Raw genomic sequence first — 12,465 nt, forward strand, 5'->3', positions numbered from 1 at the left:
TAATGAGTTCTTATCAGCCCCAGACAGTCCGCTATTAAGACTAGTGTAAACAATCCATTCAAATGCTGGCCAGCTGCTAAAAGCAAGAAGGCAGAGATCAAATCACGAACCACAATGTGGGTCCCTTGAGCCCTATTTTATAGCATGTACAGGGGAAGAGCCTTTCAAGTATGATTACACATAAACATTAAAAGGAAAAGTTGGTAAGACATAGTCATTGATATAACAGCAAGGCCGAGCGCTAGCAGTGGCTAATTGCTAAGGGCAGTCAAGCTAAAGTTAGCCCATAATGTAACCCATAATGTAACCGTAGATTAACTGGATCCCTGTGCCATTCGGATGTAAACGTACCGAGCAGAGTCAGTCATCTGTGGGCCCCGGTCTGCATCAACGGTAAGATGAAATGAAAGCCTGAGCATCCTCGGGAGATGTTAACCGTCGCCTCTTTCCCTCCCCGGCCATGATGAACAGCTTGGCCGGATAATGAAGGGAGGGTTTGAGACCCAGGTTGTACAGCTCCTTCATGACGTCTCGATATGCAGAACGTTGTTCAACTATCTCGGGACAGTAATCTTCAAAAATGTGAATCGGGATATCTTTGTACTTCAGCTTACCCCTCTGCCTCCGAGCCTCACGCACCACCAACTCGCGGGTCTGGAATCTATGGAAGCAAACCACAACTGCTCTGGGTTTCCCACCAGGGCTTGGTTTGGCTGCTAGCGTGCGATGGGCTCGGTCTAGCTCCAGGGCTGATTCCAGTATGCGTTCGCCAAGTGTCTCGAGCAGGAGTTGAGAGAAAAAAGCTGTTGTTTGGGGGCCTTCGATGTTCTCGGGGAGGCCGACTATCCTTACGTTATTTCGGCGACTCCTGCCTTCCAGGTCGATAAGCTTAGACTTAAACTTGGCGTTCTCTTCGATGACCGTAGTTAGCATTGTCTCCATAGCTCGCATGTCTTGGCTGGTGGTATCGGCAAATGTCTCTAATGACGAAAGACGCTGTTGTTGATCTAGAATAGTGGTCTGGATATTGTCCAGTTTCGTTTCCAGCTTGGTGAACGCTGCGTTAAATTCTGCCAGTAGCGATGCCTTGTGCTCTGTTAACCATATAACCATATAACAATTACAGCACGGAAACAGGCCATCTCGGCCCTACAAGTCCGCGCCGAACAATTTTTTTCCCTTAGTCCCACCTGCCTGCACTCATACCATAACCCTCCATTCCCTTCTCATCCATATGCCTATCCAATTTATTCTTAAATGATACCAACGAACCTGCCGCCACCACTTCCACTGGAAGCTCATTCCACACCGCTACCACTCTCTGAGTAAAGAAGTTCCCCCTCATGTTACCCCTAAACTTCTGTCCCTTAATTCTGAAGTCATGTCCTCTTGTTTGAATCTTCCCTATTCTCAAAGGGAAAAGCTTGATCACATCAACTCTGTCTATCCCTCTCATCATTTTAAAGACCTCTATCAAGTCCCCCCTTAACCTTCTGCGCTCCAGAGAATAAAGACCTAACTTATTCAACCTATCTCTGTAACTTAGTTGTTGAAACCCAGGCAACATTCTAGTAAATCTCCTCTGTACTCTCTCTATTTTGTTGACATCCTTCCTATAATTGGGCGACCAAAATTGTGCACCATACTCCAGATTTGGTCTCACCAATGCCTTGTACAATTTTAACATTACATCCCAGCTTCTATACTCAAGGCTGCTAGCGTGGCCATGATGGTGCTGGTCGACGAGTCTTCAATATTTTGCTCCTCTTTCTTTCTTCTGCCTGCCATCTTTACGATGTGGAGGAGTGCTGTCAATGGTGTTAAATATTTATGGTAGTTTTAAAACTTAGGCTGAGCTGTAATAACAGTTGAAGGTTAACAGATTGGGAGCTTGGAAAAAGTGCGACTACTCCAGCTTGTTGCATCGCCTCCTCTGAAGGACATTAGTAAAATCTAAACCGTTTGTTACTTGGGGATGTCCTATAGTCAATATTTTTGGAAGGAATTAACATATATTTTCCACTTTTGATCCTTTTTAAAAAGAGAGCAGGAGAAGAAAGATACAAATGAGTAAAGAGCAGGAGATGAGGGCCGGATGAGGCAGGAAGATTTATCTTAGCAGATCTTCAACCATGTTAGAAATAAAAATAATCAAAGTGGAGCAATTTTACATTGAATACATTTAGAAATTATTTACTCCATCTGTAACTGAAGTATTAGTTAGGCAACTTGGCTGGCATGGATGAGTTGTGCCATAGGGACCACATTAATCTTTAAGGGGCCACATTCTCTCCCTAGTTACCCTTTTGCTTTTAGTATAGTTGTAGAATCTCTTCAGATTCTTCCAAATAGCTAAGCTATCTCATCCTCTCTTTGCCTTCCTGATATCCTCCTATTTCTTTTCATCCATAATAGCAAATTGCATTGTTGAAGGGTGTAAAAACATCAAGATAGGAAACCACTTGTCATATAGCCAGCATGGATCATAGAAAAGTTTGAATTTTCAGGGGGTAGTGAAATTGGTATTGTATGGAGGTGATTGGGTAATTGAGTAAGAGTAGAATCAATTCAACCATGTCTGGCAATGATGTTTAGATTAGAGAAGAAATATCGATTACAATCAAGGAATCGGTTTTCTTGATTTTCTTCCAATCCAACCTGTACCATTGTCAGGCAATTGATTCCAGATATCAACCATTCTCAGTTTATGCACAAAACCTTAAAACTCCTTTCACCTTAAATGAACCCATTATGTTGACAAAGGCTTTCTTCAATTTATCCGATACAAAAGCCAAAGAGAAAAAACAGTAAGCAAGTCAGTTGGACTTGGTTAATTTGAAGCCTTGAACCGATTCAATTTCATACCTTGAGTCATATTTTAAGAGATATAAACCAAATTATGCGCTAAGTAGCTTTAAGTACATCCCATTCCAGGATGCTTGTCTAAAGCATCATAGTACAGCACACTAGGCTTGTTGTGTGCCGAGCTGCAATCTCATTAGGAAAATGGAGAAATTCCTTATGGTTCTGGGCCTCTTGCAATCTTGGAATTCAAATATTGCAGCAAATGAAGTATTTTTGAAGGGAAACCATTGTTGCAATAAACACAGCAGTTGATTTACAATCACCAAACGCTCAAACCGCATGTGTTTTATATGGCGATTAAGGAGTATTGTCATGGGTTATGGCGATGTCTTCAGGGAAATTGAAAAGTCCAGAAGGTGTTCTGCAAGGAAGGTTTAACCGCATCATGCTAGCAATTTTCCCACAACCAGTACTTCCAAAAATAGTTTGATTATTTATTTGTTGCTTGAGACTTTGAATGCCCTATCTCCTCCCTATAAATTGGCACCATTAGTTGTACTTCAGAAGCAAACCAGTGGTTGTGAAACAGCTTTACATTGTACTGAATTTACCAATGATGCACTTCCCATTAATTATATTTTAGAATCTAATGATTAGTATCTAATGGAGGTGATTGGGTAATTGGGGAAGAGTAGAATCGATGATAATACTAATGATATTGTGATGCAATTTTCTATTCCTTTCAGTCAGAATTAAGTCGACTTACTGAACTAGAAAACTCCTTGGCAGTCTTCTGTATGGCTACGTATGGAGAAGGAGATCCCACTGACAATGCACAAGACTTTTATGACTGGATGCAAGAAACTGATGCTGATCTCTCTGGTATAAAATATGCAGTAAGTATCATGAGGCGGGCACTTATTTGAGATTTGCAAACCTTGTGCATTGTCTAATCATCCACAGATTGTTGAGTTTCATGTATGTATTAAAACAGCCTTGAATAAATGGGCATGCAGTCTTAAAGCTATTTCATGGAATAAGTTAATTACTGCATACATCAACCAGTGTGTGTGCAATAACCCATGCTGGGAAAAGAAATGAGGAGGAAAATTTCAGAATCTTTGACCATTTTTTAATCATCCCTGGCTCGAGAGGAATGTTTGCAAATTCCTGCACCTAAAAGAGAAGAAATAATAAATTAATTACAGACTGGTCTGTTTAATTTCAGACCTGGGCAAAGTACTGAAAGCAACTTAGGGACATGACAAAAACTTAATTTGGAATATGTTGTGGACAGTCAGCAAGGATTTATGGGGAAAGTCATGTCTGACTAATGATTACATTTTTTGAGTATGTAACAATGTAGAGGAAAGGTTGGATAGATTAAGGTTAGTTGGACTGGGTAGATTAAGATTGTGTTTGTTAACTACACTATTATAAGTGCATAAGGTTAATTTCATACTTAATTTATATGCGACTGTCCTCTACCCACTGGTTTTCAGGGGAATTTTCGCGGGAGTTACTGTAGTTTTCTCGCCTCCTGAAGCAGTTTGATTCCCGAGTAAATTGATTGTGTACTCTTTAATATGCAGTGTGCCAACAATCGGGTGTTGTTAATAAATATTATTTAATTAGCTATTCAAGGTTACCAGTCTGAAAAAATATTACATTCTTTAATAGGTCTTTGGGCTTGGAAATAAAACGTATGAACACTTTAATGCAATGGGCAAATACGTAAACAAAAGACTGGAGGAGTTGGGAGCAGAAAGAATCTTTGAGCTCGGTCTGGGAGATGATGATGGCAAGTGAGTGCAATTCCGCAAGTTTTTTATGAATGTTATGATTTGTAGAAGCTATTATTTTTACGTTTGCTTGTTGTACTAAAAATAATAAAGGGTTTGCTTTTCTTCCTGCTGAGCAGAAGGCCACTTGCTTTGGTATTGCTCCATATCTGAAATGTTATCCTTGAATGCTGCTGCAGATGTTTGGAGACAGGAATAAATGACATGTTAAATGTTGTTGTTTATAAAAATAAAAGCATTACCTTGAATGACTCTTTCAAGGCTGAGTCCAACATGTGGAACATGTAATGCTGTCGTAATTGTAGCAGTGGTAAAACCTTGAGCAGAGACCAAGCAATAAAATCTGAAATATTGAGCTGTTCATTCTTTCGAACAAAGTTAGACCTTTAATGCTGATAGTAAACAGAGGTTGCAACAGATGGCATCCTTCTGCTGTGTTTGTTTTTGGCATATTGACATGCTTTAAAAAAATTTAAAAAAAGGTTCAGTTGACACAATTTCAATTGCACCATATGATTATTCTTAACATTGCAGTTGGCTTGATTCCAATTCCGACCAAATCAGAGTGGAGTTGACTTTTCAGGAGGTGGGGGGGGGGGGGGGGGGGGGTGCAAGTCATGTTATTTCATTATCAAATCTGGTTGAAATATCTAATTAGAAAGTAAGCGATAAAGGGATGTCTGTGGTTTAGTACATTTAGAATGCTGAAGGTGGGGTAATGAGGTGCCCGTTCTCAAATACAAGACTGAGTTATAAATGTGATGGGAGCTATTGCAGGGAATTTTGAGGGACGGGACCTACTTGTATGTGGAAAGGGAATTAGAGATAATTAGAAAGTCCTTGTAGATTGGACCGGCGTGATGGCCGGACTGAAGCCTGAACCCAGGACTAGATGAATAGTTATGTTCTCTGACCTACGGACCTATCTCCCAAGTTGTATTATTGATAGTTTATCCTATTTTTCTTCTTTCTTTCTTTCTTTATTTTTCCTATCTATAAATATAAATAAATAATTAGAGGCAATGTTAATATGTAACCGATAAAGGAGGATCCCAGCTACTTTGGTAACTGGGTCCCTGGAAACCTGGATATTTAATATGTAACCGTTAAACAAAGTCTGTATTGGTTTGGACTATGATATGCAGATGCCTATAATAAAAATGTATTTAAAAAAAAAGAAAGTCCTTGTGCGTGAGAATTATGCCTCCCAAATTGAGAGCCTCAGTAAGACGTGGCTGCAGTTTATAAAAGGTGGGACTTGATTGAGACATGCAAGATCCTGAGGGATCATGATGGGGATGTGGTGGATTTTTCTTCTTCTGGGAGAAGTTAGAATTGAGTAACTATTTAAAAAAATAAGGGACTGCCCATTTCAAACGTTGATGGGTAAATCTTTAGTGTGCCAGTATTTTTGGAAAATTGGAAGGGCCGAACTCCTGCTATTTTCTATGTTGTGCCTAAATGCTAAAATTCTGTTAAATATCTGGGATTTATTTTCCAATCTATTAGCCTGGAAGAGGATTTCATCATGTGGCGGGAGCAGTTCTGGCCAGCAGTGTGCGAGTACTTTGGAGTGGAAGCCACTGGTGATGATTCCTGGTGAGTCTCTCTATGAGAATTTACTGAGGCCAATTCTTAATATGCTGATTTTTCTTGAAAGGACTTCACCACGGAGATAGTCATAGAATCTTACTGCGTGGAAACATGTTCCACACTGGCCAACATGTCCCATCTGCACATTAACATGATCAAAGTCACTCTGTTATCTATGCAAAGCTTTCAGCTGCTCTATTTTGTGTGGTTACTAAATATTGCCATTTAGTTTTACCAAATGCTAACATGATCTGGTGATCAGTGAGCGATGTGATGCAAAATCATCAGCTGTTTTCCCAATTGCAAATGTTGTTGTACTTGGTGATTTGTGACTCATGAACATTTCATGAGTGATTTCATGGTGATCATTTTCCAATGTTCTGTAGATTCCGGATCAGTTCCTGTAGATTGGAGGGTAACTAATGTTATCCCACTTTTTAAGAAAGGCTGGAGAGAGAAAACAGGGAATTATAGACCAGTTAGCCTGACATCGGTGGTGGGGAAGATGCTGGAGTCAATTATAAAAGATGAAATTGCGGAACATTTGGATGGCAGTAACCGGATCGGCTGAGTCAGCATGGATTTACGAAGGGGATGCTTCACTAATCTTCTGGAATTTTTTGAGGATGTAACTAGGAAAAATGGACAAGGGAGAGCCAGTGGATGTAGTGTACCTGGACTTTTAGAAAGCATTTGATAAGGTCCCACATAGGAGATTAGTGGGGTAAATTAGAGCACATGGTATTGCGGGTAGGGTACTGACATGGATGGAAAATTGGTTGGCAGACAGGAAACAAAGAGTAGGGATTAACGGGTCCCTTTCAGAATGGCAGGCAGTGACTAGTGGAGTACCGCAAGGTTCGGTGCTGAGACCGCAGCTATTTACAGTATACGGTGGGCGGCGCGACTCGCGTCGCAGCGGCCTCTGCAGTCCGTCTGTATTTTTATTATTTTTTGTCTCGTTTGAATGTGGTTTTTATTATTTTTTTGTGTATGTGGGCGGGGGGTGGGGGAAACTTAAAAAAATCTATCCCCTGCACGGAGAACCCGACCTTTTCTCTCTCGGGTCTCCGTTGTCGTTGGGGCCTAGCACCGTGGAGCGGCCTCCAGCAGGAACGACGTGGGGCTCCAGTCGCGGAGCCTGCGGACCTACTCACCATCGCGGAGCTGGCCGAGTTCGGAGTGGTGGGGGCGCGCTGCTGCGACCTGACCCCGGGGATTCGGAGGCTTACCGCAGGTCTGGCAGATAGGAACACCGGGAGCCCGCGGGTCCCTGCTGGGAGACCGCTTTTCGGGGCTTCCGCAACGGCGACTTCACCCGCCCGAGTTGTGGGGTTGAAGATTACCTGGAGTGGGGCCTTACATCATCGCCCCGCACGGCTTGGAATGGCTGCGCGACTTTGCTAGCGCCCGCCGGGGGGCTCCAACACCAAGACCTGGAGCGTGGCCTTGCATCACCCGGCGCGGCGTAAATGGCCGCGGGACAATTACCATCGCCTGCCGGGGGCTTTGACTTTGACTCTGACATCGGGAGGGGGATGGGAAGTGCAGGGGAGAGATAAGTCTTTGCCTTCCATCACAGCGAGGAGGAGATGCGCTGTGATGGATGTTTTGTGTAAATTGTGTTGTTTCTTGGTTTTTTATGTGTATGACTGCAGAAACAACATTTCGTTTGAACCCCAATGGGGTTCAAATGACAAATAAATTGTATTGTATTGTATACATCAATAATTTGGATGAAGGGATTCAAAGTAACATTAGCAAATTTGCAGATGACACAAAGCTGGGTGGCAGTGTGAACTGTGAGGAGGATGCTATGAGGATGCAGGATGACTTGGACAGGTTGGGTGAGTGGGGAGATACTTGGCAGATGCAGTTTAATGTGGATAAATGTGAGGTTACCCACTTTGGTGGCAAAAACAGGAAGGCAGATTATTATCTGAATGGTGTCAAGTTGGGAAAAGGGGAAGTACAAAGAGATCTGGGGGACCTTGTCCATCAGTCACTGAAAGTAAGCAAGCAGATACAGCAGGCAGTGAAGAAAGCTAATGGCATGTTGGCCTTCATAACAAGATGAGTTGAGTATAGGAGCAAAGAGGTTCTTCTGCAGTTGTACAGGGCCCTAGTGAGACCACACCTGGTGTATTGTGTGCGGTGTTGGTCTCCAAATTTGAGGAAGGTTATTCTTGCTATTGAGGGAGTACAGCGTAGGTTCACGAGGTTAATTCCCGTGATGGTGGGACTGTCTTATGTTGATAGAATGGAGCGGCTGGGCTTTTATACTCTGAAATTTAGAAGGATGAGAGGGCATCTTATTGAAAATATATAAGATTATTAAGGGATTGGACACGCTAGAGGCAGGAAACATGTTCCCGATGTTGGGGGGAGTCCAGAACCAGGGGCCACAGTTTAAGAATAAGGGGTAGGCCATTTACAACGGAGATGAGGAAAAACTTTTTCACCCAGAGAGTTGTCAATCTGTGGAATTCTCTACCTCAGAACGCAGTGGAGGCCAATTCTCTGGACGCTTACAAGAGAGTTAGATAGAGCTTTTGAAAATAGCGGTCAGGGGATATAGTAAGAAGGCAGGAACGGGGTACTGAATGTGGATGGTCAGCCATGATCACAGTGAATGGCGGTGCTGGCTCGAAGGGCCGAATGGCCTATTCCTGTACCTATTGTCCATTGTCTATTGTCATATGGTCTCAAATATTCACTTGCCACTTCTCTGCTTAACCTGAATGTACACTACTCTCTTCATTTCTAATTGCAAAAGGAGATGTATTTTTATTCTCTTTGCTCCACTCTCTCTGTACATATGTCATTTGTATTCCTCAATTGCATGCACTGTGCAAATGGCTGGTTGCAAATATATGCCATGGATTATCTTTTCAATTTTGTACTGTTTGAATGTCAGATTCACTGTGTGATTAACTAATATGTAAATAATAAGTAATATCAAGTCAAGTTTATTCGTCACATACACATACGAGATGTGCAGTGAAATAAAGTGGCAATGCTCGTGGACTTTGTGCCAAAAGACAAACAAACAAAGAACCAAACAAACTACAAACAGAGTGGAACAGAATCATATTTTTAAAAATAAATATTGTAATTAAGTAACCACGTGCTTATTCTTCTGCAGTATTCGTCAATATGAGCTAGTGCTGCATAATGACATCAACATGAATAAAATCTACACAGGAGAAATGGGACGTCTCAAAGCTTTTGAAAATCAGAAACCGTGAGTGTTTTGGCCGATGTCCCTGCAGTTATCACTATAATCTCAACAAAATAAACTGCAGTTATTTGTGTAATTTCACGTTCTCCTAGTTATAATACAAATAGTGGAAGATTAGCTGTAATGCTTATCACCAATTTTATTCCAGTTATTGATTTAACTCTGCACAGCATGTTGCAGAAATGTGGCATCATAACTTGCCCGAGATGTAATTCCTCAAAGTTCTTATTGCTGGGTCCCTAGCAGAGACATTTGTATCATCATTAGTCACAAGTGGGGTACCAGAGGACCGGAGGGTGGCTAATGTGCCTATCATTTCAGGGCCACAAGCACAAGCCTGGGAAATATAGGCCGGTGAGCTGAACGAGGTGGGAAAGTTACTGGAGAGGATTCTGACTAAAAACAAAATATGGTGTGTGGCCAATGAACTGGAGAGTGGGCCAGATATGTACAGGCACAATAAATGAGCGTTTTCTCCTTTTGTTTTGCTCCGAGGTTAAGGTTATATGGTCCACATCAAAGGGAATGTATTAATGATTAAGCGAGTAAATAATTTTATTTTTTTTAAAGTGGCAATGTGGGTGACATGAACTCTTTTAAAAACGTTGATTGTAGGAAGAAGAGAGCAATAAAGTTCATTGCTTAAATCAAAAGATAGCTGGACTGATACATTTTGAAAAAAAATCAGTCTTCCTGGGTTCCTTTACACCTTCAGCACCGAACAATACTTTTTAACTGATGTGGTTTTCTCATTAATGGTTTTATGTCCACTGTAGGCCTTTTGATGCAAAGAACCCATTTTTGGCACCTGTGACAGAAAATCGGAAACTGAATAAAGGAGGAGAACGGCACCTCATGCACCTGGAGCTGGACATCAGTGGTTCAAAGATAAGGTAAAGTGAGGACTTCAAGCATATGGCTCCCCTCTGGCTTTTAAGACTTTGCATACGATCATGCTAATCTTATCTTTAATTCTTCTTCACTGAATGATCCCCCAACCCTGAATTTCCTTGCAGTCTGAAATTCGGACTGGGTTAACCTTAAGTATACTTTGCAACTAAACCCCATACAAAGAAGAGGATTCTAAAGATTTGCAAGCCTTCTCTGCATCTAAATCTTATATGGCTTGGGTTGCCCTTTATCTTAAGAGCCTTTGTTCTGTGCCCCAATTCTAGAAATCTCCTGGTGAAATATCCTCCCCTGGGATCTTTCTTCCACATCTCAATGAAAGTCTATTCTAGTCAATCTTTCCTCGCATCTAGCGAGCCTTCAATGTACCATCTAAGTATGCTTCCTTAAACAAAATCAAAACTGTACATGATGGAACTTGCTATGGTCTCACCAACGACTTGCATGTGTTGCAAATGTTCATACTTCTCTCTCCCCCTTGCAATAAAGGTTGGCATTCAATTTACTTCCTTGGTTTCTATGCAATGCAACAATGGTCTTGTGTGTGGGGAGTAGGATTTCTTGGGGCTGTGTGTTGATCTCAGGTCCTGGTGTTTGAGGATGAGTTTGGTTTGAATTATGGTGATGAAGGTGGAGCTATAGTCAATCGATGGGAGTCTAATGTAGGTGTCCTTGCCATCCAGATGTTCCAAGGATGAGTGCAGTGCCAGGGAGATGGCATTTGCTGTGGGTCTGTTGCCATGGTAGCTAAATTGCAGTGGCTCTTGGTTGCCTGGAAGGCTATTAACCTGCGTCATGACCAGCCTATCGAAGCATCTCATGATGATGGATGTCAGAGCCACCAGCTGCCAGTTATTGAAGCATTTAATCTTGCTTTTGTTTTGGTAACGGGATGATAGTGGAATCTCGGGCTTCAATCTCTGCATGTCAGCAGAGAGAAAGTGCACTACCCGGGTGTTATACACCCCCCAACAAATAATCCAAGCCAAATAAATAAACTGGAAGTGGGATAACAATCTCAAAATTCCCAAATTATATGTTATACCTCGTAGAGTGCAGTGAGATTGAGGGCGAGATGAATGAAGCAGTGATGGAAGAGTTGGCAGTACATTTTCTTTGATTCTGAAGGATCCCTTTGAATTGAAGTGACGGCTCACATGGGTCCTCTGTGATGGGAAGCATCTCTACATATTAAAATAATTTCATATCAGAGCTATTAATTTCAAACACTGCAATAGAGCAACAAAGTCTGGTAGATTTATGTTGTAAGTGATGGATGGTGGTGAAGTCTTGACGATGATGAATGGAATGGGCCAATGTTATATCCACTATTGTTTCAAATTTGTTTAAATTTTCATGGTTCTATTAACTTGTCAAGTCTGCAGATAGTACCAATCTATTAACAATAGAAGCTTCTTAATAATTACAAGAGCCGATAGATTTGGCTCCTTTCTCTACTGGCTTATTTTCAGACAGGAACATTGTGAATAACAGTGAATGTTGATGAAAGCTGATCATCAAACTTATGGTTTGGAGAAGCTAATTCTGAATTTGCACCCTATACCTATATATGAGATTCAAAATTCATTCAGTTAGAATAAATGTCAGGTGTGGAATGATATTAAATTACTGGAACCTGTTATCGGGAGCTTGACATCATGGGACTTTATATTCTAAGGGCAAGTGCCCCATTACTAATCACTACCTTGGGCTGAGCGAGGTAAATCACTTTGCCTTACATTCCAGTGATGTTAGAAACCTCGGCACCTATTGGCAACTTTGGTTAATCTGTAGCAATCAAGCAATATATTTCTACAAATGTTACTTTAATTGGCGTTTTCAATGCTGTCTGATCTCGCTAAACTGTCTTTTCTACAAGGGCGGCACAGTGGCGCAGCGGTAGAGTTGCTGCCTTAGTGCCAGAGACCCATGTTCGATCCTGACTATGGGTGTTGTCTGTATGGAGTTTGTGCATTCTCCCCGTGGGTTTTACCCGGGTGCTCCGGTTTCCACACACACTCCAAAGACATATTTTTAAACAGTATTAAAAAGGTTATGGACATTTTCAAAATCGGAAATTAGCATCTTGTTCCCTATAGCTTTTCCATTGACTTA

General features: G+C 41.6%; 1 protein-coding gene across 2 annotated transcripts in view; it reads left to right on the forward strand.

Annotated features, from left to right (window-relative positions):
• LOC116988942 (NADPH--cytochrome P450 reductase) overlaps nucleotides 1-12,465 on the forward strand; it is an 82,578-nt gene that overhangs the window by 53,902 nt on the left and 16,211 nt on the right. For both annotated transcript variants that reach the window (XM_033045986.1, XM_033045987.1), the window contains 5 exons: nucleotides 3,552-3,701; nucleotides 4,486-4,610; nucleotides 6,117-6,206; nucleotides 9,346-9,444; nucleotides 10,218-10,334. In XM_033045986.1, the coding sequence (XP_032901877.1) occupies nucleotides 3,552-3,701; nucleotides 4,486-4,610; nucleotides 6,117-6,206; nucleotides 9,346-9,444; nucleotides 10,218-10,334 (581 nt within the window). The remainder of the gene's footprint in view (nucleotides 1-3,551; nucleotides 3,702-4,485; nucleotides 4,611-6,116; nucleotides 6,207-9,345; nucleotides 9,445-10,217; nucleotides 10,335-12,465) is intronic.

This window comes from Amblyraja radiata, chromosome 28 (genome assembly GCF_010909765.2).
Source record: "Amblyraja radiata isolate CabotCenter1 chromosome 28, sAmbRad1.1.pri, whole genome shotgun sequence".
Taxonomy (NCBI): Eukaryota; Metazoa; Chordata; class Chondrichthyes; order Rajiformes; family Rajidae; genus Amblyraja; species Amblyraja radiata.